We start from the raw sequence: 27,211 nt of genomic DNA, 5'->3' as shown, positions 1-27,211 counted from the left end.
AACCCATGGGCTAGTAATGTCATCAGACCACAGCTGAGACCAACAGCAGAGACTGTCCTACCTACTACCCGTCACGTGGCCAATGCCTTGATTGGTGAGTCTCTGTAATTGCAAAAACATCATGAAACCCGTTTCTCGTTAGGGGTGCTGTCTGGGCTGCAGTCACTTAAGTTTGGCTCAAGTGTAATCTTGTTTTGGGGGTGAGATCTGTGTTGTGTACGGATGGCCGCCCACTCCCAACCTGACCCTTCTCTAAAGCTCTGTGCTTAGGCTTCTCAGCCCTCCCTAGGGCCTTTGGCTCTAGCCTTCTTTGAAGAAGCCACCCCCTACTTCCTGTGTGTAGCAAGTCCCTCCCAACGCCTCCAGCTAACCCCACTCAGAGCTTTAGCCTAGGTTGCCAGCAATGTCATAGACTCCTATACCCCAACACCCTCCTTGCTACTTGGTGGCTGTTGTTTGAGGCCTTGCTGCCCTCGGGGCTTTGCTTGGTACTTACCCTGATATGAGTACCCTGGAAGCCACACATCCATCATCATCAGAGGCCAGGGAGTGACACACCACACCTGTGCGCTCCTACTACCTGCTGTGTCCATCACTTTACGGCAGAGAAGGCCATTGATGCCATTGCCAGTGGAGGGTGCCCAGGCTGGCCAAGCTCGGGGGAGGGGGAGGGGTGTCCCTTCATAGCTGGGAGGACATATGCTGTCTGGCTATGCTTTCTGTGGGAGCCTGTGGAGCCTCTCTTCCTGCTCTAGGCTTTGAGTCTTGTGTAGATACTCTCTCGAGCTGCCCCTGCCGGTCACTCAGCTCAATCCTGGCCGTGCGGAAGCTGCTCTATATCCTGAGGCCTCCGTTGTGCCTGGCTGCCTGCTCTGGTCCAGAGCTTCTGGCAGAGGGAGAGGATGCAGTTCCTTCTCCATCGGGAAAGTGTAACTCCGTCTGTGGCTTCCTCTTGAAGAATAACTTAATAGGGGGACTGCATCGTCTTGGCTGATGCGCCAAGGTTGGATTAGAGAGGAGAGCCTGCAACTAGGACATCTGGGGTCTGGAGGGTGATGATGGAGCCTATTTTATCAAGTCTGAAGGGCTGTGGTCTCTAAGCTGCATGGGCTCCTATGTACTGCTGAGGATGAAGACCAAGCCCCCACCGAGGGCTGCCCAGCCGGGACCCACAGCTGCATGCTTTGTGTGCGTGAGACTCAAACCTGCTGGCAGAAGAGGATAGCAGCAGTCCTGCAGTTCCCACAGCCTGCCCGCTGCCAGCTGGACTCAGAGATGAGGGGCTGAGCCAGGGGCCCCTCCAAAGGGAAGGTCAAAGGTAGGGGCTTGGGAGGCTGGTGGGCAGACATATGTGCCCTTGGAAGGGCAAGTCTGAGCCCAGGTGGGTATGGCCCTGCTACCTTGAAGGGCTCTGACTTGAAGAGCTATGGAAGTGGACTGTGCTCCCTGTGGGTGGGTGGGTGGGTGGGGGAATCTAATTCAGAGACGGACCGTAACTTGTCCACAGCCTCCAGCTATCCAGGACAGTTGATAAAGGATGCCCATGAGGGCATATGGCCCTAAAAGTCATCTGAGCCAAATACTTCTACTAAATGCTACTTTGGTGTCCCACAGGTACTGTCCCCAAGCTTGTGACATACGCACACTGACTGGACCGTAGCAGTGGGGCAGTGAGAAGGGGCTGGCAGGCAGATGTGCATATAGCTAGGCAGCTGTGTCAGGGTCTGGCCTGCACCAAATGGTGAGGCCTGGAAGGAGAGCATCCAGGGCTCCAGGCCATCGTTCCTTACTTGGATGCTGGCAGCCCTAGCGATCTACCCGGTAAGTTCTAAGTGGGGAAGGCGAGGGTCGGGGATCGGCTGTCTAGGAATTCCTAGAGTTTGGTCACCAGTGGGCTGTTGCCTCCCCACCTCATGCCATTGCCTTAAGGCCACCTTCTGGGGTAGATGCACGATTCAACAGGAAGGTCCTCTGCGCTAGGTCCCTGCTGGGTCCTGCGAGTGGTGGAATCAAAGTCTGGGGGACTTTTCTGGAACACAGCCCCACACAGAGGATCAGAGCACTGATAGCATCAAGGCAGGAGCGCCATGGTACCAGCACCTTTGCTCACAAGTAGCTCCCCTGGGAGAGAATCCGCACAGGGGACAGGCATGAGATACTCAGCCAACTTCATTTAGCTGACCAAGACCTGGCTCACTTCCAGCTGGGGTCAGCTCTGGGCCAGGACCCATCTCTACTTCTGATGCTGTCTCCACCCGCCCACAAATCAAGGTCTTTAGGCCAAATCAGCAAGCATTTGACGGCCAGCTCCCCAGAGCCTCCCATAAGAGGGCAAGTCCCTTTCTTTAGGAGGCGGAGTTCCTGGAGGGTTAGGGGGCAGGTTGGCTTTTATCTGCCTTTCCTCCTCCCGCTAGAATCCCTTCTCCAGTGTCTGGCGCTGCCGGTTGTAACCCGACTCCTGCGCCCGCTCCTCACCCCCCCCCTCCCCAGACGCTGGGCCCAGCAGCGCCACTCGCGCTCCCCGAGTGCCACATCACTGCGCCCTCCCGCGCATCCGTACATCTGTGCCCACCATGCCGACAATGCCGCTGCTGCTGGCCGCGCTGGCTGCGCTGGCCGCTCTGGCCCTTGCCGCGCGCCCCAGCTGCTCGCCTGGACCCGACCCCTCCGGTAGGGTCCCAGCCGCCCCTCTGGGTAGATTTAGATACCCCTCCCTACACCTACCTGGGAACTTTTCTCTCCTCGTGGGTCGCATTCTGCCACCTGGGTAGAATTATCCTGAGGGTGCCACATTGAGACCCTTAGCCAGTACAGAAAACTTTGCCGGAGCACTGGGCTCTCAGCATCTGAGCCAGAGACCCCGGGGGAGACGGTAGCGCTGCAGGCATCCAGCACCGCCATTGCAGAGCAGGCACCTGGACTGGTGAGATCAGAAAGTAGGTCAGAGTGAGCAGGTGCCAGGGCTTAAGGACAAGGCGGTTTGAGTCCCCTATCCTTCCAGGAATGGGAAGGTGTTGGCCACAGCAGACTCCTGACTTCAAAACTCCTGGCTGCAATGAGGATAACTTTTTATTTCCGGAAGTGGCCCAGAGAAGGGTGGACTGTTTTGGGCAGGGATAGGACAGGGAGAAGGAGGGACACCCAGGGATCACAATGGAGGGTCCTGAGGACCGATTTGGAGTCCTGGACTCCGTTCTGGTGCCTCTGCCCCCCGAGAAGTTGGGCTCCAGTTTCCCTCTTATTTGGGTGGGGACACATCCTTCATGTCTTTATCAACAGCAACCACCTGAATCTAGCCGGAGCCCCCAGGGTCTTTAGAGCCCATGGTATCAGATGTAGAATTTTAAGAGCTAAGATTTGTGGTCACCTGAGAACCTGTCTACTCTAGCCACACAATGCCTCTTTTCTTTGCCCTCAGCCTGGGGCTTCCTCCCTACCCTTGGCCTCCCCTGGACCTCTATCCGTCCTGCTGTAGGATAGACCAGTAAAGGACAGGTCAGTTGGGCAAGTGTGTACATGTGCAAGGGTGCGTGGACCTGTGTGCAGAGCATGGCTGTGGAGCACTGCTAAAACTTGCAGTGGAGGGCCTTTCTCTGAGCTTTCGGTATCCCAGAAAATGCATAGAATCAAAACCTGCTACAGGAAGCCTTTCCTGGCCTGCTCCGCACCAGAAGTACTAGCCCCAGACCAAGGCTGCCTGACAGACACTCACTGAGACAGGACACGCAGGTGAGCTCTGTCCCTGCCTAGGCTGAGAACCACAACACATCAGGGAATATTTCTGGGGAGGGGCAACTTCTTTGGGTCCAGTCTTCCTCTGTAGGGACATGCATGGAAGTTTAGAAGGCTCTGAGATCTGGAAATGTCTGGGTCAGCCTGGCAGCTTCCACCCAGGCTGCACGTCTAAAGGTGGCCACGCACCCCACCCTCTCCCTATCTCTATGTCCCAGGGACTTGGAACAAGCCTGGCGTACACCTCTCAGTCTTTTCACTGATGGAGGACTCTGGTTTTTCATTGAGCCCGAGTCTGGGTTCACAGCCTGACTCCCTAACTCTGCCGTGACTGGGGACAGGCATCCTGCTCTATCCCAGGGCACTCTGACCGCTCTGCCAGGAGCCTGCCTGGCAGTTGAAAAGGGATTGCTGGACTGAGGGCAGCTTCTGTCCCTGCCTTGAAGAAATGCTGCCACCTTGTGGTTGATGTAGGTCAGCCATGTGGACTGCTATCTTAGGAAAGAGAAGAATAATTTAAAAATCCAATTATCTGGAATATTACCTCGATATTTCCTCATTGACATACGATTATGACTGGAGTGTGATCTAGGTTGCTTTCTGTTGCTGAGATAAACCACCTCGACCAAAAGCAACTTGGGGTCTGTATACCTCCTGAGGAACATCAAGGCAGAAACCTGGAGGCAGGAGCTGATGCAGTGACCACAGAGGGGTACTGCTTACTGGCTTGCTTCCCATGGCTTCCTCAGCTTATTTCTTACACACCCCAGGCCCACCTGCCTAGGGGTGGCACCGTCCCCAGTTGCCAAACCCTCCACATCAATCATTGACCAAGAAATAGTCACATTGCCTACAGGCAATCTGATGGGGGCCATCCCTCCCTCAATTGAAGTCACCCTCTTCCCAGGTGACTCCAACTTGGGTAAACTTGATCTACAAAGAAAAACAGAAAAGCACAGAACATGTTGCCTTCTTTTAAAACACTAAGTCTGAATTTTGCTGTGGATCTTTCCACTTACAGTGGTGGCTGGTTTCTACTTGCTGGTCTCGGGCCCTGGACACCCATATTCAGCGTGTGGCTATCAGACAGGATGGAGTGGCTTTAGAGTCGGCAGCAGGCCCTCTATATTCTAAGGAGCTGCAGGTTCAGGCATCTGGAGTGTCTCAGTATGTGTTGTAGGTGGCAGGAGCTGAGCAGGCAGTGTTGACGATCTGCAGTGTCTTTGGCTGTGTCACAACGATGGCAAGATGGAGTGCTCAGTAAGCGGCTCCATCCTTTGCTCTGTGCATGAACATCAAAGACCTGGAGAGACTCGCCCAGCTGGAGAAGGTGCAGCTTCATTCTTTAGATGGCTGTGTAATTCCCCAGGTGCAAGGCCTTACTCTGGGTCCCTTCTCTGTCCCACTTCAACTTTACCATAACCAGAAGGGATCTCAAGTTCTGAGCTGTGAATGGATCTCGCTGAGGAATAGGGTCTTTGATGTTGACCTAAACCTGATGGTGAGCACTTTTAGAGGTAAAGTGGGGTACCAGGCACAGATTGAAGTGAGGCGGTCATAAGTCAAGGACACTAGGACTCTTCAGAACTAGACGAGGCAAGGAGTCCTCTGTGGCCCCTTAGTAGGTGCACGCTGGTCACATTTGGCTACAACTGCAACATCCAGAGCTTTGGTGGGGTGAATTTCCACTGCTGTAACCCACTTAGTCTGTGGTGTTTGTCATGGCAGCTCTAGCAGATGGGCCAGCCATCTTCGGTATGGTGGAGGCCTGGAAGTAGGTGGGGATTAGCTTGGTGGCTGCCTGCCCCTGGCCACCCCTTTTGAACCCCGATCAAGTGCTGTTGCCTAAGAGGTCGCAGTGGTCAATACCTCCTTCTACACATTGTGTGCCCTAGCTCTGTCATGCGGACACACCCATGAGTTACCTCATCTTCCCCTCAGCTGCCCTACCAGACAGCATCACTGTTTTCTCCTCAGTGTTCAACAAGGAGACAGGGGCATGGGGCACGTTAATCTCTAAACGTGTTTCCTCATCTGTGAGCCAGAGAGAATGGAAGGGAGACGAGACCATCAGGTTCTCTTTCCTGATCCCCGAACAGTGGTCCAATCTCAGGGCTGGGTCCTCGGTAGCTTTGCAGAACAGCTTGGGTACAGCCAGCACCCAGTAGCCCTGCCTTACATCTACCCGCGGCCTCAGGGCCAAGTTCAAGTTGATTTTCCTATTCATTCCTCACCACAGTCTCACTGAACACCCAGGCTCCTACAGAGTGAGCCTTGCTGCACACTGTGCGAGCCTGGGGCTGCAGGAGCAAGGGGAGGTGACCGAAAGCATCCTGCTAAGCTGCCTGGCTTCCTTCCAGCATCCACCTTGGTCCAAAGTCAGTGTAGAGCGAGCAGCACCCAGACTGCGAGTCCCGGGGATGGAATCTCTGGATGCAATGTTTCACAGGGCCCTGTACAGGTCCCTCATGGGGTCCCTCCTCATGTCCCGACATTGCAGATGGCTTTGCTTTGCTGACAGCAGATGATGGTACCCTACTCTGGGCAGAGGTCAGGTCAGTTTCTCTTCGCTGTTCTTGACAGTGATGACGTCCTGTGTCCTCCTGCTGTGAGCCGTGAAGGCACAGGTCAGGGACACTTAGAACCACAGAGCTTAGCAGTCTTCGGAGCTGGGCCAGCCAGGTGCTTCGAGATCCCTGCACGAGGAAAGCAGAGCCTTAGGTCACGTGTATGTGCGACAGGGGGGCTTGACCCCCCCTTTTGCCTGCTTGTGCTCAATCCACACGTGTTGTCCTGGGTTTGATTTTAGGGGTAGGCACCTACAGTCTTTTATATTGGGGATAAAGGCTGTGGACCTCCCCAGGGGTACCTGCTAAGGACATTCACAAGACTTGACCTGTTTTGTTAGTTTGGTCTGAAGCAGGGACAGTGAGAACAGATATTGCTAACTGTGGGATGGTGTCCTTGGGCCACATCGTTGTTAGATGCAGGTCATCTTCTAGAACTTTCATAGTATATCCCTAAAGTGATTATTATAAGCCTCATATAAAAAACCCATAAGAATAGAAAAGTGTGACTCATCCAGGCTCCCACTGTGTGGGTGGGCGAGCCCAGAGCCATCCAAGCCAGAGGCTGGGCTCCTCTGTTAGCCACTGCACTGACTCATGGCCAGGGCTCTTTACAGCATGGAGAGGAGGAGGAAGAGGAGGAGGAGGAGGAAGAGAGGATGTCCTGGAGTACCAGGGGCTTCTTGTGACCTGAGTACACACCCAGATCTACACCATAAAGGAGTCTGTGTGACTCTCTCCCTGATAGCTGAGAGAGTAGAAACTGGGCATGCCACGCACTCCTGTAATCCCAGCATGTGTGAGAGAGGGAGGAAGGTCAGGAGTTCAAGATCATCTGCAGCTACAAGGAGCATACAAGGTCACCTGGGCTACATGGGACCCTGTCTCAAACCACCAAACCAACTCCCTATCTCAAAGATATTAAAAACCTCAGCTATCCTGGCTGTGAACGCTGGTCAGGGGTGGTGTCACAAGTGCTGTCTGTCTCACGAGGGCCTGGGAGTAGGATCCCAAATTGAGGCAGCCTGGCACATAGTAGGTACATTGCACACAGTGGGTTTTGGTAACCAGGGCGGGACCGAGTCTTTGCTGTTTTCTCTGTAGGTGGCAGGCAGAGGTGGCTCACGCCTGTGTCCATCTGCTGCATGACTTTAGATCTTGAGAGAGGCCTATGGGTGCTGTGCCCCTCCAGGCTCCTGGTCACTGCCAGGTTCCATCTGCACGGGACAGAATAAATGCAGGCATTTGCTGTGGTCCCTATGCTAGCAGGTTCATCTCCCCTCCCATGCAGGCACACCTGCTCCTGAGAGACCCCTCTTTTGGCCATGGTCATTCTACCACACTTCTGGCCCATCCCTGAACAAGCCATCAGAGTGCTTCCTGACCCTACACCAGGGCTGGACCAGTGTAAACCTGATGCAAAGTTTCCTCCTTGTCTCCTTCTCCTGGTGTATAGGATGCCTAACAGGCGCTTGACTAAATATGGCTGCTGGTGGTCATGGGGGTTTTATGGCCCCTTCTGGATCTTACTGTGGAGTCCATAAGGCCTGGCCCTCAGGAGACCCTCAAGACCCCGCAGTTGCAAGGATAGTTTTGTGTGTTTATTTTTGCTAGAAAGGGGGTCCCAGATTCACACAGCACTAAGGCCCCGTATTCTTTCGGTGTTCCAAGGACTAGGTAGTCTACTTGGATGGCTCTTTGAATGATGTTCAGTCCTGAGTATGGCAGTGGTGGGGGCCATGGGCACAGTCTGAGGCTGATGGCTCAGGACGCTATGGGTGCTGATGCATGGCTGGCTATGGGGATGCGGGCACAGGGCCCTCCCGGTTGGTTCCAGGCTGGGCTGGAGAGTGCCAATGCACCCACTTTCTTGGGCAAGTCCTATGGTTTGTCAGACTCTGCAGCTTTGAGCTCAGAGGTCAGCAGCACAAACCAGGGGCATGAGGGTAACAGAGGCTAGAACAGGGCTCGTCATCAGTGAGTACCCAGCAAAGGCCTTGAAGGGAGAGATGTGTACCTGTACCTGTTGTTAATCAAGGCTGTCTCTTTTCCCAGGTAAATGTCAGAGGCTGGTCTCCACACACAGTGGTAGGTACCACCCCACCCCTGATTTGTCTTGTAGGAACTCCACAGTCCCCTGGTCCCCGTGCTCTCAAAGCGGAGGTGCTGGCTTTGGATGTGGATAGCAGGGCAGGCTCAGAAGATCCAGCGAAGGGAGACTAAACAAGAGAGTAACCTGCCCTGCCTGCCTAGCTCTGCCTGGGGACAATGCTAGGGGTCCCTCCAAGGCAAGCCCTGCCTTTGTCTCTTGCTATAGGTTTCTTTTTCTTTCCTTGGAGGGGCATGTTATGCTCAGGATAGAGCCCAGGGCCTCCTGCATGCTAATCACAGGCTGTGTTTCTAATCCATGCCCCCTGACAGAGAAGCCATCCTTGGCTTCTGGCCCCGTAAGCTGGGTTTGTAAACTTGGACCTGTCCTTCCTGCGATGAGGAGAGGAAGGGCATCTTGCTTAGTGACTTGAAAGCTATGACTCAAAACTCTCAGGACAGGGCTGAGGACACACCTGTCTCCCACCAGCTGTGCACATCTGGTGCATTCTATACAGGGATGTAGGAACCTGGGGAGCATTTCCTCCACAGAACACCCAGCACCATAGCCGAGCTTGGTGGCTCATGTCTGTCATCTCAGCATTTAGTAGGCTAAGGCAGGGGATCACTGTGAGTTTAGAGCCAACTTGGTCTATGTTGAAGTTATAGGCAAGCCTGGGCTACAAATTGAGGGCTGTCTCAAAAAAAAAAAACAAACCAACAACAACAACAACAAAAAACAAAACAAACAAACAAACAAACAAAAAAAAACAAGAAGCTGGCTGACAAATGACTCAGTGGGTTGCGGGAGGTAGGACAGTGGACACCCATGTTGGTCCAGCACAAAGTGTCTAAGGAGATGGCGTCCTTTGACCTGCACTTACAATGTCCTTGTAACAAGAGGAGAAACAGAGCCAGGCCTGCCAGGTGCATTTTGAGAGTACTTAACCTAGTCCTGAGGCTGGGGTATTCCGCATGGTTCTCGTGAGCATGTCTCCTTTGGGCCTGTATGAGGCCGGCTCCTGCTTCTGCCAATCCACTGGCCTCTTCATGCATCCCCCCGCAGGGCAGGCTGCCTGCTCCCATTCTGCCGGTGCCTTTGCCATTCTGGACCATTTTCTGGTAGGTAGCTGGGTGCGGTTGCTTCAGAACCCCTTGCTGTGTCTCCCACAGACCCTGCTTGTCTCTGTCCCTGTCTCTCCCCACAGACTGGGTGCTCCATCACTGCAGGCTCTGGTCTTAGGTGGTATCGACTTGGGCATGGGTCATCATGTGACCGGCTGACTCTCCTTCCCCAGCCACCTGCGTGGACCTGCATCTCAGGACCTGTGCAGATGCGGCCTATAACCATACATCGTTCCCCACGCCCCTGGAGCACCGGTCGTGGGAGGCAGTGGAGTCCAGCCCTGAGTACATGCTGTTGGGTGTGATGCACTTTCTCCTGGAGGGTCAGTGCAACCCTGACCTGCGGCTGCTAGGGTGCTCTGTGTTGGCCCCCCGATGTGAGGGAGGCCACACACAAAGGCCCTGCCGGCATGTCTGTGAGGGCCTGCGGGAGGCCTGCCAGATGGCCTTTGACGCCATCGACATGGCCTGGCCCTACTTCCTAGATTGTGCCCAATACTTCGCACCAGAGGAGGAAGGATGCTATGATCCTCTGGAAGAGCTCCGGGGTAAGGGAAGGCTTTGGGAGTACTCCAGGCTGCACGCTAGCTCTGGGAGTGACAGTTTGGGCAGGCAGGTATCAGCGCTCCTGCATCTACAGACTTGGAGTTAAGGGCAGCTTATCAAAAGGGAAATGTGTCCCATCCAGGCCCGTGAAGGATCCTATCTGTGGAGAGGCCTATGCTCAGTGGGACAAGAGCAGAGTAGATAGAGTGACCAGCTCTAGCCACCTTCAGAACTGCATCCCACTGGCCATGTCCCCGAGCAGGGACCTTCTCAGCAGACTTTCTGGCCAAAGCTGAGCCTGCAGGATGATCTGAGTCACTCTCCAGGCACAGCCTGTCGGACGGATGGCAGGAGATGATGAGGGCCCACCTGTGATAGAGGAGTGAGCTACACTGAATGCTAGTGAGCGGCTCGTCTCAGGAGGTGTGCGAGTCACAGAGGGCTGCTTGGCGCAGTGCTTTAGTGAGCACAGCTCTGTCTGTCCCTGTCTGCGTCCTTTCACTTGAGTGGTGAGAAAGACAGATCAGCACCCACCGTGCCACCCTGGCCCACGGAGTTTTCTGCCCCGGGCAGGAGTCGCCAGTCACACTTTCATCTTGCTTTGCAAGTCCTTAGTCTTCCATTGCGGTTGGAAAATGGAGGCCCGGAAAAGGAGATAGAACGGGGACTTCCGTTGGCGTCACCCCGGCCAGCCATTGGTGGATGGGCTTGTTTGTACAGCCTCATCCATGGAGTGCCTACTGTGTACTGAGGCGTCAAGACTGTGGGGAGGGTGCAGACCTAGCAAGGGCTGTGGGAGAGCCTGCCAGGAGATGTGCCATGCTGAGTCCAGTCTTGGAGCCTGGTCCTGTCCCTGAGAGGGCAGGTTGGGGTCAAGAGCAGGCGCAGTGGGTTCTGGCCAGCAGGAACTGTGTTCGCCATGGGCTAAAGTGTGGAGGTGGCAAGCGAGGCTGGTGAGGAGAAAGATGCCAACCTGCTCTAACTCAGCTGAGAGCCCAGGCACTGGAGACGGATTATTTTGAAACCACCAAATTGCTGGGTTCATCCGCTCTTTCTCCTCACCAACCATTTTGAGCAAAAAGAAAACGACAAGTAGAGACAACATTAACTCTTTGTGGCCCCGGGGCGGCCCGCAGGGACCTGCCTCAAGTTTCTTCAGCCATCAGGGCTGAGGGCGATCATCAGGGCTGCTAACCAATAGGGCTTCTCTAGAGAGGAACAGGAAAACGGGGCAGGGGGAGTCAGGTGGGATGGAGGTCACACTCTGACCAACACGGTCTCAGCCACCTCTTCCTGTCACAGAAACATTTGGGCACAATCTTAGCAGAGTACGGACTGTAGGGAACCACTCTTAGCCACGCTGCTTGGCTCATGTTAGTGTTGACACGGTGTAGGTACCAGTGGAGAGGGAGGCAGAGCTGTGTCGGGGGGGCCCCATGGCAGGGTCATGCCAGACAACCGTGGCTTAGAGGCCTCTCAAAGATTTCTGTAGGTTGAGGATTCCTGGTGCTCCTTCTCTTGAACTCAGCCTTTCATATTTGAAAGCCTCCAGGCAGGCACCCATATCCTACTGTCACTTTTACACTGGAGTGGAGACATGGCCCATACGCATCTCCTCAGCACTGTGACTGGCTGGCTTGTGGCAGCACCATCCTGGTGGCCTATGTGTCATCTCCACCCCCCCCCCACTTGTACAGCAGTACAGTGTGGGATTGGGAGTGAGGGTGATGGCCAGGTTGGTGAGCTGTCTGCGCCATGAGCGGGTATTCAGTGCACACCCCAGCCCCAGTTCCACTTCCTTCCCCAGGAGAGCTGGATGTTGAGGAGGCCCTGCCCTCGGGCCTGCCACCTACCTTCATTCGCTTCGCCCACCACTCCTATGCTCAGATGGTCCGGGTGCTGAAGAGGACAGCGGCCCGCTGTTCCCAGGTGGCTAAGACCTACAGCATTGGGCGCAGCTTCGAAGGCAAGGACCTGGTGGTCATCGAGTTCTCGAGCCGCCCAGGCCAGCATGAACTGAGTGAGTGACCACGTGAGACCCAGGTGTGATTCCGTCCCTGGGAACAGGATGCAGACCCACTCTTAGCCTTGGGGTGCGCGAGCTGGGGGTGACTATCTGGCGTTCTCCTCTACTCACCCATGACCACCTGCCCACAAGAACAGTATTAAAAAGAATTTCTCTAAGCTGGGTATGGAGAACTTAAAGGTGGCATACACCCTTTAATCCCTGCACTTGGGAGGCAGAGGCAGGAGGATCTCTGTGAGTTCAAGGCCAGCCTTGTCTACATAATGAGTTCCAGGACAGCCAGGACTACATAGAGACCCTGTCTCAGGGGGGGGAAAAAAAGAGGATTTCTCCTGAAAAGTCATATCACTTGAGTTCAGGAGATTGGAAATGAGTTGGTCTCATCCCAATAGACACTTGTCTGAGGAGACTGAGTTATAGCAGAAGAGTAAGTTACCTAAACAGATGACAGTGTGGAGACAGATGTATTCAAGGAGATGGCAAGGTTTTCTGAGAGATTGGAGGCTGGAAAGACTAGGGCAGGTCCTGGAGGGGACACTGGGTCAATGGGCAGTGGCTGCCAGAGCTTCAGTCCTAGCCCCTGAATGTGGAATTTGTCACCATCACCACCACAGTGGCCCTGCAGTCTTGTGAGTCCTGGGCCTGTGCAGGTCTGGGTCTTGGTCCCTTTCCCTCTGCTCTGCTCCTCTCTGGAGCACAGTTTGTTGAGCTGGTGGTGTGGACACAGTGGGATTTTCTTATCAAGGTCCAGCGACATTGGGTGTGGGGGCCTGCTTTGAGATTTGGGAAATGCTAGATGCCTCAGATCCTTCAGGACTTCCTTGCTATGGTGCAAATTAGGAATCAAGTTTTGTTACTGTAGTTACTAGTGGTTCTGAACTGGAGAAGAGACACCAAGCTGACTGTATCTAGGGCTCTAGAATGTTCTAACAGAGACTTGGCTTGGACTGTCATCTCCTGTGTGAATAGGATGTGGTGACACGGGAAGACCCTATTCCCAGCACTGAGAACATCACTAAGGCTGGGCCTCCCTTGGTTCCATGCCCCAGCCCATCACCCCACTGCCATGTTGGTGTACTAGGGCCCATTATTCCCTCCGGTTCCAGAAGTCTCTGAGTCTGTGGACTTAGGACTCTGTGGAGATATCCACCCCCACCCAGTTTTCACCTTGCTGGACTGGGCAGTGTGGACTTCACAAGTTCAAAGGCCTGTCTCTCATGGGACCAGAGGTCATCAGGTCACATATGGCCTCCTGCAGGGACATGGACATTTCCTTGTCATTTATACCCTGGGATGTGGAGTCTGAAGGGCACAGACATTCACGCTGACAGCTGAAGGTTGCTGGGCCAGAAAGGTTGGGTAGGAGATTCTGTTTTCCAATGAGCAATGTTAGATCCAGCAAGTAGGGGTGACGTTCCCATGGCCACATTGAAGAAGGCTGCCAGGCCTAGTCTAGTGTTTCTGTAAAACAGCCTTCATCCACCCTTTCGCTCATCAATCCATCCACCACTCACCCACACCTGCCCCTTTCTCTGGCCATCATTCATTATTTCATTCATTCACATATCCATCTATCCATCCATCCATCCATCCATCCATCCATCCATCCATCCATCCATTTATCCATTCAGTCATCTGTTCTTCCATCCAGCTATCCATCCACCAGCCCATATATACAACATCCTATCCATATATCTTTTTATTCATTTGTTCTTCCATCTTCTGTATATTTAACCACCAACTCATAATCTATCTACCCATCCATCCACCCATCCATCCATCCATCCATCCACCCATCATCCATCCATCCATCCATCCACCCATCAATCCACACACCCATCTACCCATCCATCCATCCACCCATCCATCCATCCATCCACCCATCCACCTATCCATCCATCCATCCATCCATCCATCCATCCATCCATCCATTCACCCATCCATTCATCCACCCATCACCCATCCACCCATCCATCCACCCATCTATCCACCCATCCATCCATCCATCCACCCATCACCCATCCACCCATCCATCCATCCATCTATCCACCCATTCACCCATCCATCCAATCATCTATTCCATCCAATCACTCATCTATCTATCTATCTATCTATCTATCTATCTATCTATCTATCTATCTATCTATCTATCTATCTATCTACTCATTTATCTATCCACTCATCCATCCATCTGTCTGTCCATCTGTTCGTCTGTCCGTTCATTTACTCATCTGTCTATCCACTCCTCCATCTATCCATCCACTCATTCATGCATCCATTCATCCTCCCTTCCAGGGCCACCTGTTTCACCTATTAAGCACTAATGTATTTGACTTGTTACATAAACACAGGCCATAGATGTCAATAGAAGTCACACAAATCAACGGCGCCATATATTATCATAGCATTCTTTACTTCTGCTAACAATTGTGGCTAAACATAAGAAACGAGCTCAAGAAGTGGGTGTCTAGGTAGCTCCATACGCCCAGAGACTCTCGAGTCAGAGCACACACCGGCACACCTGGCACACCCTTGCTAAGCCCTGTCTGTGAGACAACACCCCACACCACCATTTCTTCCTGCAGTGGAGCCTGAGGTGAAGCTCATTGGAAACATTCATGGCAACGAGGTGGCCGGACGGGAAGTGCTCATCTACCTGGCCCAGTACCTGTGCTCGGAGTACCTGCTGGGAAACCCCCGCATCCAGCGCCTGCTGAACACTACCCGCATCCACCTGCTGCCATCCATGAACCCTGATGGCTATGAGGTGGCAGCTGCCGAGGTGGGAGCTCCCACCGTCTGCAGAAGGGCTGCGTCCTTCGGCACTCTTAACCTTAGACTTTACTCATCATTGTTGAGGGTCTGTTTGCAACCATCTCTCTAGGTGACCAGGGCTGAGCAAGAAGTGGCCCTGCAACATTCTGCCTGGTGGATGAGCAGAGCTGTGGTATCTTGTTTTAGGACAAGGCTGAGGATGTAGCTCAGTGGTAGAGTGCTTGCCAGACATGCAAGGAGAGAGTGTGCTGATGGAGGACTAGGGAAGCTCACTGGGAGGGACAGAGTGACATGGGCAAAAGCCAGTGGAGGCAAGAGGCTATGGAGGAGGCAGGTGGTCCACCCATGGGAGAATACTTCCAGGCCATGATGCTAGGAGTGAGGGAAAGGCCATGTGGAGGCATAGGCGGTGGGAGGAAGGGCAAAGGTGAAGGCACGGGAGCCACTGCCCCACTTGAACCTCAGACCCTCTGAAGCCTGAGCTGGGAGATGTGGCCTGGGAGATGTTGATCCTTGTCTGGGCCCTTGTGTCTAGGGTGCTGGCTACAATGGCTGGACCAGTGGGAGGCAGAATGCACAGAACCTGGACCTGAACCGCAACTTCCCTGACCTCACGTCAGAGTACTACCGGCTGGCTTCGACTCGTGGTGTGCGCACAGACCATATCCCCATCTCACAGTACTACTGGTGGGGTAAGGTAGGAGCTGTGCAGCCCCTCCCTAGGGCACTGGCCCCGCTGAGCCTCAGCATTTGGCCTGTAAGGTAGGCCTGGCCTTTGTTGGGGCAGTCACAATGTATTGAAAGCCTCAGTGTCCAGCAGAGACATCTTGAGTCTGCATCCTGACCCAGACACTTTCCCAGAAGCCCTGGGTTCTCCCTCAAGAATGAACTTGTCAGGAGCCCTCCCCTCTGTAGTTAATGTAACCTGCCTTATGTCAGGACCACTGCTGAAGCGAGTGGGGCCTACTCAACGCAGGCACTGGGCAGTCAGGAGCTGCAGGGGCTCCTCAGCTTCCAGGAGAGGTGAACCTGACCAGGAAGGGCAAGGTGGGCTCTAGGCTGAAAGGCCAGCATGCACTCTTCAGTGACCAGAGGGAATGGTAGTGGCTGGACAGGAGTTCTGTTGGGTCTGGGGTGGGTGGGAAAGACAGACGTTTGGCGGGCAGCAGAGAAGGCAGAATCTTGAAAGCAGTGCTCCAACCCCGGCAGGTGGCCCCCGAGACCAAAGCCATCATGAAGTGGATACAGACCATTCCCTTCGTCCTCTCAGCCAGCCTGCACGGCGGCGACCTGGTGGTATCCTACCCCTTTGACTTCTCCAAGAACCCCCACGAGAAAAAGATGTTTTCTCCCACGCCAGACGAGAAGGTGAGAGGTGGACGCTGTGCCGAGGCTGAGCAGGTCATCTGCTGGCACGGTCATTTCTGTTCTAGCTCATAGGCATTGCGGAACCCTCAGGAACCCCTTTGCTGGCTTCCCTCACATCCAGGAGATGTCCCTGTCTTCCTTCTCAGTATCCTCAACCTTAGAGAGGAGCTCTGGCCTTGTGTGGTGTCTTTTATGTTGTTCCAGATTCCACCACTAGGGGGCAGTGCTACCACATGCATGGTGCCCTTTGGGCTGTGTCCTGGGTTCTCTGCTTGGGCTCCCGCTTGGGGGCAGAGGTTAGGGACCAACCCTCCATTCTCTCATGTATTACTCGAGGCTGCAAGCTCCTGTCCCAGGTGGGGCCTGTGCAGGTCTGAGCTAGGCTTGGTCTCCAGAGGAATCAGATAGGTGTGGGGAGCCTGGCGTACCTTCAAGGGCAGTTTTTATTTCAAACCTAGGGGAAGGGACCTGGAGGTAGGGACCATGAGGATGGACAAGGGCCAGACTCCAGGCTCCCTGATCTCTGAGCAACTTGGCCAGGGGACCAGCTGCCCCTGAGCCCTGCTGGACACTTGGACATCACACTGGTCTTACCTAGAACCTTCCACGTTTCTGGGTCACAATGGCAGAGGGAACTTCTCCCTCCTACTCTGTCCATGGAGGAAGACAAAACAAAACCACAAAGCAAGCTGGGACAGGACGGTCAGCGTCCATGAAGAGCAAGCGCCAAGGCTGGGGCACAGTGTATGTACGAATGTGTGAATGTGTGAATACGAGTGGATTTGCATTCATGTTTGTGTTTGCATATACCGTTGGGAGTGTATGTATATGCCTGTGTTCCCACGTGTCAGGAGAGGAACCCCAGCTTGGCTTAGACTTAGAGAGGGTTTCCCTTGGGCTGCAGCTTCTCCTAGTGGAGCACAAGGGCAAGGGTGAGGTGGAAGGATGCTTCAGGCGCAGGCTGTCGGAGACCTCTATGCAGCTAGACCCGGCTCAGTGCCAGCCACGCCTGTATCCTCTGGCTTCTCAGCCCCAAGTCTGCCCATCAGCTCATGCACTCACTCATCCAGTCATTCACCCATTCACTCATTCGTTTACTTATCCATTCACTCATTCATGCACCCACTCTCTCTCCCACTCCTTCATTCATTCAATCCTTCACTCAATTATCCATTCACTCATTTACCCTCATTCATACATTTGCTTGCACACTCATTCAGTGTGGGGCCTCAGATTGTGTCCCTCCTTAGAGCAAGTGCACCCCCTGGGTGGGCAGGCATGCCCTGAGCAGCAGGAGCCCCTCCATGCCCAGCCTCTCAGCCTCTGTGCTTGGGGATGTCTGTAGCGGGGAGGTTCACCTCAATGGGTCCCACTAGAGTCAGAAGAAATGAGCCTGCTCCCCAGACATCAATCCTCAATCAATAATGGTGCAGCCTGCAGCCAGTGGCAGGCTCGGTGGAAACCACAGTCTCAGGAGAGCTGGGGAGAGCGTGTGAGGGACGGAGCTGTCTGGGTGTCTCAGGGGACATCTTTGCCAGTGTTCCATCCTGCCTGGGAGCCACGCTCACAGCCTCCAGTCCTTCCTACTGACCACAGCCTAGGAACCAGCACAGCTGCAGCTCATCAGGGCACTCACCAGGCACTTGCTGAGACATGAGGGTGCTGTGCCGGGTGACCGAGTTCCTGGGTCTCTGTAGTTGCTCTGCCCCTTCCTCCTCCCTTCCTTCCCCCCTCTCTCTCCCTCCTTCCCCTTCTCCCTCCCTCCTCCTCTCCCTCCCTCCCTTTCTCCCTCCCTCTCTCTCTTCTTCCTTCTCTCTCTCCCTCCTTCCCCTCTCTCTCCTTCCTTCTCTCCCTCCCTCCCTTTCTCCCTCCCCCTCTCTCCTTCCCTCCCTTTCTCCCTCCCTCCCTTCCTTTCTTCTTTCCTTTCTGTTTTTTTGAGACACAGTTTCTCTGTGTCGCCCTGGCTGCCCTGAACTCACTCTGTAGACCAGGCTGGCCTCAAACTCAGAGATCCACCTGCCTCTGCCTCCCGAATGAGGGATTAAAAGCATGTGCCACCGTTCCTGGCTCCGGCTGCCATACTTCATCTACATCACTCATGTCTGCACTCCTCCTGCCCACATAGCCTGCAGACAGACAACACCTCTGTACATCCTTGCTCTAAGCCAGGCCTGAGGTTCACATGACCAGGATTATGGAGACAATGGCTATATCCTCCTTCCAGCCTCCGCCCACAGGACCAGGGAGGGACATGGGATGATAGCCCCAAGGCAGGGAAGAGAAAGAAGAGCGGTAGGGGTCAGATAGTCCAGGTACTGGGCCTAACCTTGGAGCCAAGCCCAGGTTTAGACTGATAGGGGAGGGCTGCAGAACACCCACCTTCCTCCTCCATCTTCATCTTCAGATGTTCAAGCTTCTGGCCAGAGCCTATGCTGATGTCCACCCCATGATGATGGACAGGTCGGAGAACAGGTGTGGGGGCAACTTCCTGAAGCGAGGGAGCATCATCAACGGGGCGGACTGGTACAGCTTCACTGGAGGTGCGGCCTGAGCAAGCGGGCGGGCGGGGCCTCCCTCAGCAGAGCCCTGGCACTCTCTGCAGAGTTAGTCACCGTCTGCCTGGAGAAGGGGAACTGGGATGAGCTGGTCCCGTGACTTTGGCAGCTACTGCTGAATTTATTTTATAATCAGCCATTTGGAGATTCTTCTCGTGACCCAAGCCTTGCTGCTTGTTAGGGGTTGAACAGGGCTGCGGGGTGCAGTGGCAGAGCCCCGGGGAAGCTGGCATCTCAGGGCAACAGAGGACTTTGTGGTTCTGGGTAACAGGTCCTAATGGTTGGGATATATTTACTGTGTAAGATATCGGAGTGCTGTACTCTAAGGTTTCTAAGGCTTCCGGTTTTCCCAAGCTCAGTGTTCACGGGGTCCCTGAGTCCTCACTGTCTGCCGTGTGCTGGGTGAAGGTGTCACAAGTGCACTGTGGGAGACACATGCTATGCACACCCTGGAGCACCCACTGAAGCCCCCCTCCCCAGCAACACCCTCCCTTCATCTGATTCCTGCTGTGCCCCAGCACACGTGGACCATTCTGCACTGGGCAAGAAAGCAAGGGGGATTCACAGGCCTGTGTTAGCACGGCCGGGGCTTGCTCACCCTGCGACTCTGTGTCTTACCAAACCTACCCAGGCAGCTGACAGCTACCATCCTCATGTGTTCCAAAGCTACTAATTGACCCTGCCACACTGCCAGGGACTAGCTCATGCCCTCTTCTGGGGCATGAGAGCTCCCCTTTTGTCCAGACTTCAGGTACATTGGCTCCCCAGATGGCAGACAAGGGAGCTCCTACTGTTGAGACTGAATGGAGAGATCTATAGGCTTCCTCCTAGCAGCTGGCAGGGCCACAGGGCAGAGGGGACCACAGGTGGCCCGTGGCACCCGTGAGGACTGTGGCAGTGGCAGCTCCACCAGCAGAGCTCAGGAACACAAAAGTCCTCAGAGCCGAGGGAGGTGGAGGACACTGTAGTCCTCCCGACCTCCTCTCCTGGGAAATGACGAGGTCTCCCTGGGCTGCTGTTAACTCTGGGCAGTTGTGTGTGTGGTCTTTGTCAGACTCCTTGGGGCTGTAGGCCCAATAGCTGGGACACAGGGACCCATGTGGTACACTGGCTCGTTTCTCTGGGAGAACAAGATTCTAATCCCGTGGACTCTGCCACCCACCTGTCTGAAATCAAGTGTACCTCTGTGGCCTGGTCAAGGCCGTCTACTCCTGTCCTCAGGGTTGTGCATGGCAGAACAGTGGCTGGGTAAATCATCTCTTTGTGCAAAGTGGTGCTGGGCCTGGAGTCTTGTGCCTGCTGCAGGCTCTCTGCCCTTGACACTCAGCCGCCCATCCCACAGGTATGTCTGACTTCAACTACCTACATACCAACTGCTTTGAGATCACCGTGGAACTGGGCTGTGTGAAGTTCCCACCAGAGGAGGCGCTGTATGGCCTGTGGCAACACAATAAGGAGCCCCTGCTGAACTTCCTGGAGATGGTGAGCCCCACCCCCTGGAAGCTTCCCATGGTGGGAAAGAAGTCCAGCTCCTCCACCCTTAGGCTCTGTCCCCCTGTCTCTATCTGGGGCTCAGTGGAAGCATCTGTTGGTGACTTCTCCGACCATCCATTCAAGACTGGTGCTTCCCAACCATATCTCTTCTCTCACACCCTGGGGAATGCCAGGTAGATGCCCATTGGGTAAGACTCTCATACCTGACGGGCATGATTGCCAAAGGGAGCATGGGGGAGGGGGCTGGCAGTCTTTTGGGGGGGCTGGCAGCCTGGACAGGATGCTGGCCTGCCTCCAAGCCCTGGGGGGGGGGGCTATCAGGAAGCAGCAGGTAAATCAAGCTGAATCTTGATGGAAGAAAAACCAGACAGGAGCGGGTACTCTGTGAGCAGGGCCGGTGCAGTAGGCGACTCAGTGAGGCACTTGAGACCTCAGGGTCCCTTCCCGAGACTGGAGTGAGGGTAGCTATAAGAGTGAAGAGGGCAGTATGTGTGGGAGGGAGGGGTCTCAGAGGTGATGATTCTGGGATACAGCCTATTCACACATCAGAGGCCTGCAGGCTGAAGGGTAGACTGCCCGAGAGCACCTGCCTATCTGCGTGGAGGTCATCGGGACTAGGTGGGCAGGCAGTGATGGGGTGCCTGAAAATACATCCTCAGAATCCCCCACTGGATCCTGGAGCTAGAGTCTGCAGGGTCAGAGGACATAGGTGCCTGAACCCGTGCTTCACCCAGCTCACACGAGTGCTGGAGAATTATGACGAGGCACGGAGAGCTAACAGCTCTGGGGACATCAGCACATTCAGATGCAGGGTGGCCGTGACAAGTGCACAGTGCTCCGTGGTTGGTCCCATCCTTAGATGGCCCTGTCCTAGGCAGCCCCACCCCTAGATGATGAGGCCCCAGAGAAATGATCACTGTGGCCACAGAGGCACATGACTACGATAGAGGGGAAGATACAGCAAAAGGAGTGGCCATGCAATGGCAGCTGCCTGGAGTTTAAGTCCAGACTTTGTGTCCCCAAGTTCGGTCCTTGAGCCCTGTTTATTTTCTGGAGCGATCAGGAACCTTCCACCAGGTGAGACCCAGGCCAGAGCCTTGCTACAGCAGCAGCTCTGGGAAGAAGACAGCCAGCCCCAGGCAGCACAGAACGTGGCCACGTGTTTTCTGTGGTAGCTGGCACGTCATTCCACAGGCAGGGCCTGGGGCAGAGCTAGGTGCTCAGGCCATTCTGTGGACGTCTGGGGAAAATGAGTTAGAAGGGGCTTTGGTGGGACTGGGATCGCTCCGTGGATATTGTACATGAAGTCTCAGTGTATGAAGATTTAATGGCAGGCAGAGTGGTGGCCAGTCGGGCAGCACTTGGCTTACTCCGAGACAGATGACCCTCAGGAAAACGGGCTTGGATCCTGATAAGGATCAGGTCTGTCAGGGCCAATTGAGGTCACTTTCACATTGATCCTGAGCAGGCTCAGGGGTGGGGAGTGGTGGAGGAGGCAGAGCCAATTCCTCCTGCTGCTCAGCTCCAGGCCCCAGGGTGGCAGAAGGGGACTCCAGTTGAAGCGCAGCGCAGAGACTAGCCAACTGGAGGGAGGGGTTCCCGTGGACAGGCCCTGTTTCCTTTAGGGACAGAGGAGACACAAATGCCCACTCAATAAAACCTAGCAGGGAGAGAGAAGTTAGGCTATGACATCATCAGGAATGACATCCTAGAGGCTGAGGAGTGAGGGCTTCTGGGATTGGGAGAACGGGCCAGTCAGTGCTGATGGCCAGAATATTCTAAGAGGGCAAAGGTGGTGGTAGGGCGGAGGTCTAGAGGGATACATGTGTGGGGGAGCCACAGGTTAGCCATGACCACTGGCTCTGTAGGAGTCAGTGCCTTTCTGTGAGTGAGGAGGAGGGAGGGAGGAGCTGGATTGGCACGGTGGCTTCCGCACCATCAGTTGTCCTCAACCAACAACCCCTCCTCTCCCACCACAGGATAGCGTTTCTGGTTTCAGCTCCACAGAACAGCAGTCCGTGCTCAGGGGCATCCAGGCGGTGGTCACCCATCCAGGAGCAGCCAGCTGGACCACTTAGGTGTTCAAGTCATGAGAGTTGAGCTCCCAGCCTGTGTTAGCCACACCTACATGCCCTCTTTTCCCAAACCTTCAACCTTGGTTTGTTTGTTTCTAAACTGTAGAAGAGAAGTGACTAGATCGTCACGTCCACCTCAGTGCCGCTGGGGATCGGGAGGGAGGGTGGCAGCCACTGAGTGCCGCTGGCTCTGAGCAGTGGGGGACTTCTGGGATTGTTGGGTTCCTGACTCTGCTGATCTTGGAGGCACCGTGAGCCCTAGGTGTTACCGGCAGCTCCGGCCCCAGTTAGACCCATTCTGTAGCTGAGGAAGCTGAGTGTGAAGAAGCAAATGGTTTTCTGGGGTCAGGAGGCCCCCTTGTGTGCAGAAGGCACGGGGTGTGGTTGGGAAGCAGAAGGACCAGTTCACAGCAGGGCTGAGTCTGCCCAGCTCCGTGGCTATCCTCCAGGGGTCCCAGGCTTTACTCTGAGGATACCTGCTGGGTGTCTGGTGTGTAGACTGACACATGCAAGTGTAAGTAGTGAGTTGAGGGTTCGAGGACCTGGTCTGTGTCCTCACCAGGCTTCCTGCTAGAACCTCCGCTCAGAAGGGACCGCGAATGCCTTCCTAGGCTATAGGGAGGTACAGATGCTCAGATGCACCTAACGATAGACAGCAAAGGTTGTCCTCAGTGTCTGCGGTCAGAAAGGAAGTGAACTTGACCCTTAGGGAGAGCTTCGGTGTCGGTGGTCAAACAACCCAGAATGTACAAGACAGACTGACAGAGGTACCTCAGACAGGGAACGAGGCCTCAGTTATACTAGCAGAATCCCAACCCAGAGCTGCCTGGGGGGCCCTGGTGAGAGTGACATTGGGGTTAGACGTTACCTCTGTACCTTCTCTCTGGTGCCTGTAGGTACACCGAGGCATCAAGGGTGTGGTGACAGATAAATACGGAAAGCCAGTGAAGAACGCACGGATTCTGGTGAAAGGCATCCGCCACGATGTCACCACGGGTGAGCCATAGCCCTCGCCCCTCTGTGGGGGAGGCTGATGCAGGGCTCCCATTTCACCAGTTTTTCTATCCATTCTGGGCCAGCTTGGGTAGGGAGGGTGGCAGCCTGGACCACCTCCCTCCGGGGAACCTATTCATTCAGGACCCAAGGTTCACTCTGGGACACTGTGTGTAGCATACTTATTTTGCTTGTGGCTGCGGCGAAATCCCTGGCAAGGAGCAACCGAAGGAGGGAGGGACCCATTTAGTCTCCCAGTCCATCCTAGTCGAGAGGGCATGGCAGGAGGCTCTACCTCCCAAAGGTTCCACAGCCCTCCAGAACGGCACCACTGTTCACAGCTTCAACTGTTCACACACACACGGGCATGGGGGGCACGTCACACGGAGCCCACAGCACCCTGAAAGTTGACTTTGTCTCATGGGGGCTTTGGCTGGCAATCACAGTCCCAGGTGACGGAGAGGAGGCTCTTGCAGAGGACCCAGGTTAAATTCCCAGCACGCCTGGTGATTCATAGCCATCTGTAATTCCAGTTCCAGAGGATTCAATGCCCTCTTCGGACCTCTGAGGGCCCTAGGTGTGCATGCGACGCAAACGCACACATGCAGGCAAAAGATTCAACTGCATAAAACAAAAACCAAGTATTTTAAAAGCGATTTAAAAATAGAGACCTATGTAACGTGGGACTTGGCAGCACCATTGTCTGGTAGAGGGTAAACTTGCAAATGAAAGACCTGGGGACCGGGTGAAGCCTGCCAGGAAGAGGTGGCAAAAGCCAGGAAGAGGGCTTTGAGGAATGAGTAGGAGTCTGATGAGGGGTGGAGGGCACTCCAGGTGGGGGCTAATGCTCATCCCACCTTGCACTAAGGCCCGTTTACCCACCTCCTCACCCTGTCATAATTCTCCCTCAGCCTGAAGCCATTTGAGGGTTGTTTCTGTTCTCTTCGAAGCCCCTGATGGTGACTATTGGCGACTCCTTCCCCCGGGTTCCCATATCGTCATTGCTCAGGCCCCTGGCTACTCCAAGGTCATGAAGAGAGTTACCATTCCCTTGCGCATGAAGAAGGCCGGCCGTGTGGACTTCATCCTCCAGCCTCTGAGGACAGGACCTAAGAGCTTCCTTCCTGGACCTTCGAGAGCTTTACCTCGGTCCCAGGATCCTCAGAGAGAGCCCGCACAGGTGGATTTTGAGCCCCCCAGGGCGCGTAGGCAGCCAGCTAGTGGGAGCAAGCCGTGGTGGTGGGCTTACTTCACATCGCTGAGCCCGTACAAGCCACGCTGGCTGCTCAAGTACTAGCGCCCCTCTCAGGCCCGGTCTTGATGTCCACCTCCACAGCCTGGGCTTCTGTCTGGAGTCTGGCAGCCACACATCATACACAGCCTCTGCAGCTTATTAAAGCGTGTTTACCCACTGTGATGAAAGGCTCTGTGCAGAGAGGGGAGGAACTGGGCCCTTGCCTACTGAGGGCAACTCAGACTGGGCCCAGTGGAAAGGACCCTAGGTGGTGTTCTCCCTGCCCCCAGCAGTAGTACTGGAGCTATCTGGACAAGGCCCACGGGACTTCTGTCCTTTCCCAGGACATGAGACCTTGAAGGCTGAGCTCCGGATCCTGCTGCTGCAGGTTAGGTGGCCAGGAAACAGCTGGTCGGGAAGAATAGGGGGACACGGAGGTGATTCCAAGGCAGGATCAAGGCCTCACGGGCAAAAGAGTTAGTACCAGATCCCTGCAGCTTGACTAAAATCTGCCTTTGCGGGGCTCACAGCATCCATGGCTCTGATTCTGGGCCCCAGTCTCCTTGGTCTTCCTTCATTCTTACGTTTCTACCCTCTCAGGTCCAGAGACCTCCCATGACCCCATGTCCCCCATAGGTGGTCTTTCTTTTCCTTTTTTTTTTTTTTAAAGATTTATTTATTTATTATATGTAAATACACTGTAGCTGACTTCAGACACACCAGAAGAGGGCATCCAATCTCATTATGGGTGGTTGTGAGCCACCATGTGGTTGCTGGGATTTGAACTTAGGACCATTGGAAGAGCAATCAGTGCTCTTACCCGCTGAGCCATCTCACCAGGTGGTCTTTCTTCATCATCTCTCTTACTATAAGGGCTCGCGCCACTCCCAGGATTTACCGGGTTGGGAGTTCTGTAGCCTCCTAAGAGGTTCTAGCCACTAACACTGCAGATCATAGTCAAACTGGAGTTTTTAACAATAGAAGTTTATCATAGCCTAGTCCTGGAAGGACTGGATTGTCTCTGCTCAGCTGGTAGGTATCTCTCTTCTCCTCGTGTCATGTGGGGTCATGACATCATGACTGTTACTTGACTGTGGAATGCCTCCCTTTAAGATGGCCCTTTACCCTCCCTCTGGGCTAATCTTTTGCCATCCTGGGCTGGTCCTATGACCTCGCATGCTCTGCAGAGGTCCATGTCCCTTGCCCCCAATAGACGATGTACAGGCAGAGCACAGCCACCGCACGGCCTCACTCTGCCCCGGCACTAGATCATGAACCACTCTCCGAAGACTTTATGAAGGTCATTTTTTTCCTTCCATTTTCGTATACAAATCTAATCTTTGGAGGAGCTCACTCCCTTCTAACTCATTCTAACTCACAATATTACAGGCTTTCATCAATAATAATATACGATCAATTACTCAAATGTAATTGATTAGTTAAGAGAACCACATTTCCCCTCTTAGCCTGAGTCTGATTGGACGTAAAGCGCAGCAATTGCCCCCAGAGGGTGGACTTGCCCTTGGCTGTGGACTGTCTTGGCTTTTTAGCTGAGATTGAATTTATATACAATTTGCTAATGTTGGCTTAAGAAAAACCCAAAAGGGCACTTTATGTCCCAGCCTTACCGATGACACCATCCCAGGGTGCGATAAGCTGCCCTTGAGGGGGATGAGTGGCTGAAATTGTCTCCTGAGCTGCCTCCGAGCTCCGTTTGTCTTTATTTGGTTGTCCAGATAATTTTTTTTTTGTCATCAGAAAGTTGAGTTCCATAAATACAGTATCGTTCAATTTAATAACGAGAGTCAGAGCTGACTTTGTCCAGTCTGCATCTCTCTTTGGCTGAAACGAACCCAAGATGTTTCTCCAAGATGGCGGCGATGCAAAGACCATTTCTAGCAAGGCCTCTGTGCCCAGGCTACTGCCCTCGGGCTGGACCCTTCTCTATGCTGATCCGCCTGAGAGCTGCAACAGAGTGGCTAGGCACACGGCGTCTGGGCAGCGTGGTGACTGGGTGCTGTGGTGGCTGGGTGGTATGGTGGTCGGGTGCCACAGTAGCTGGGCAGTGTGATGGGCTGGGGGGGGTGTAGTGGTTAGATGCTGGGGTGGCTGAGCACTGTGATCCCCCACTCAGCGGTATGGGAGTGGAAGGCAGGAGGAGGACCTGGGAGCAGTAGCTTTTCCTCCTCCCTGGAGTAAGACAGATGCTCTTCAGCTAGATCTCCTGAGACACCGGCAGACCCTTCGCTTCTCATCCACCATCTTGTCTATGAAGCCAGCCTGCAGGAAGCTGGCTCCTGGACCTCCCCACAGGCAGGGTGTGAAAACGTCACTCTGCTTTCTGAGAACCTTTTTTTAAAATTATTATTTATTCGGTATTTTCTTTATTTACATTTCAAATGTTTTCTCCTTTCCAGGTTTCCCCTTCAGAACCCCCCTATCCCATCCCCCCTCCCCTGCCTCTATGAAGGTGCTCCCACCCCCCACCCCCCACCCACTCCTGTCTTCCCACCCCCGCGTTCCCCTACACTGGGGCATCGAACACCCTCAGGCCCAAGGGCCTCTCCTCCGACTGATGTCCAACAAGGCTACATATGGGTCCCTCCTTGTGTATTATTTGGTTGGTAGTCCAT

At 54.3% G+C, this 27,211-nt stretch overlaps 1 protein-coding gene across 1 annotated transcript; it reads left to right on the top strand.

The window, feature by feature from the left end:
* Window positions 1-2,488: 2,488 nt before the first annotated feature.
* Window positions 2,489-24,756, top strand: Cpz (carboxypeptidase Z). The gene is made up of 11 exons (XM_021210876.1): window positions 2,489-2,670; window positions 8,355-8,387; window positions 9,686-10,060; window positions 11,866-12,078; window positions 14,670-14,866; window positions 15,395-15,556; window positions 16,069-16,227; window positions 18,632-18,767; window positions 20,125-20,264; window positions 23,248-23,347; window positions 24,295-24,756. Exons 1-11 carry the CDS (start codon window positions 2,574-2,576, stop codon window positions 24,639-24,641), a joined length of 1,959 nt encoding a protein of 652 aa, XP_021066535.1. The 5' UTR covers window positions 2,489-2,573; the 3' UTR covers window positions 24,642-24,756.
* Window positions 24,757-27,211: the final 2,455 nt, after the last annotated feature.

This window comes from Mus pahari, chromosome 13 (genome assembly GCF_900095145.1).
Source record: "Mus pahari chromosome 13, PAHARI_EIJ_v1.1, whole genome shotgun sequence".
NCBI lineage: Eukaryota > Metazoa > Chordata > Mammalia > Rodentia > Muridae > Mus > Mus pahari.
This window is presented reverse-complemented; position numbering and strand designations above follow the sequence as displayed.

Bases quoted from the DNA above. Each gene is read 5' to 3' on its own strand.
- Cpz (XM_021210876.1), top strand. From the start codon at position 2,574: ATGCCGACAATGCCGCTGCTGCTGGCCGCGCTGGCTGCGCTGGCCGCT. The intron at 2,671-8,354 runs GTAGGGTCCCAG...CTCTTTTCCCAG, and splicing joins GCCTGGACCCGACCCCTCCG to GTAAATGTCAGAGGCTGGTC. The intron at 18,768-20,124 runs GTGCGGCCTGAG...CCCATCCCACAG, and splicing joins CTGGTACAGCTTCACTGGAG to GTATGTCTGACTTCAACTAC.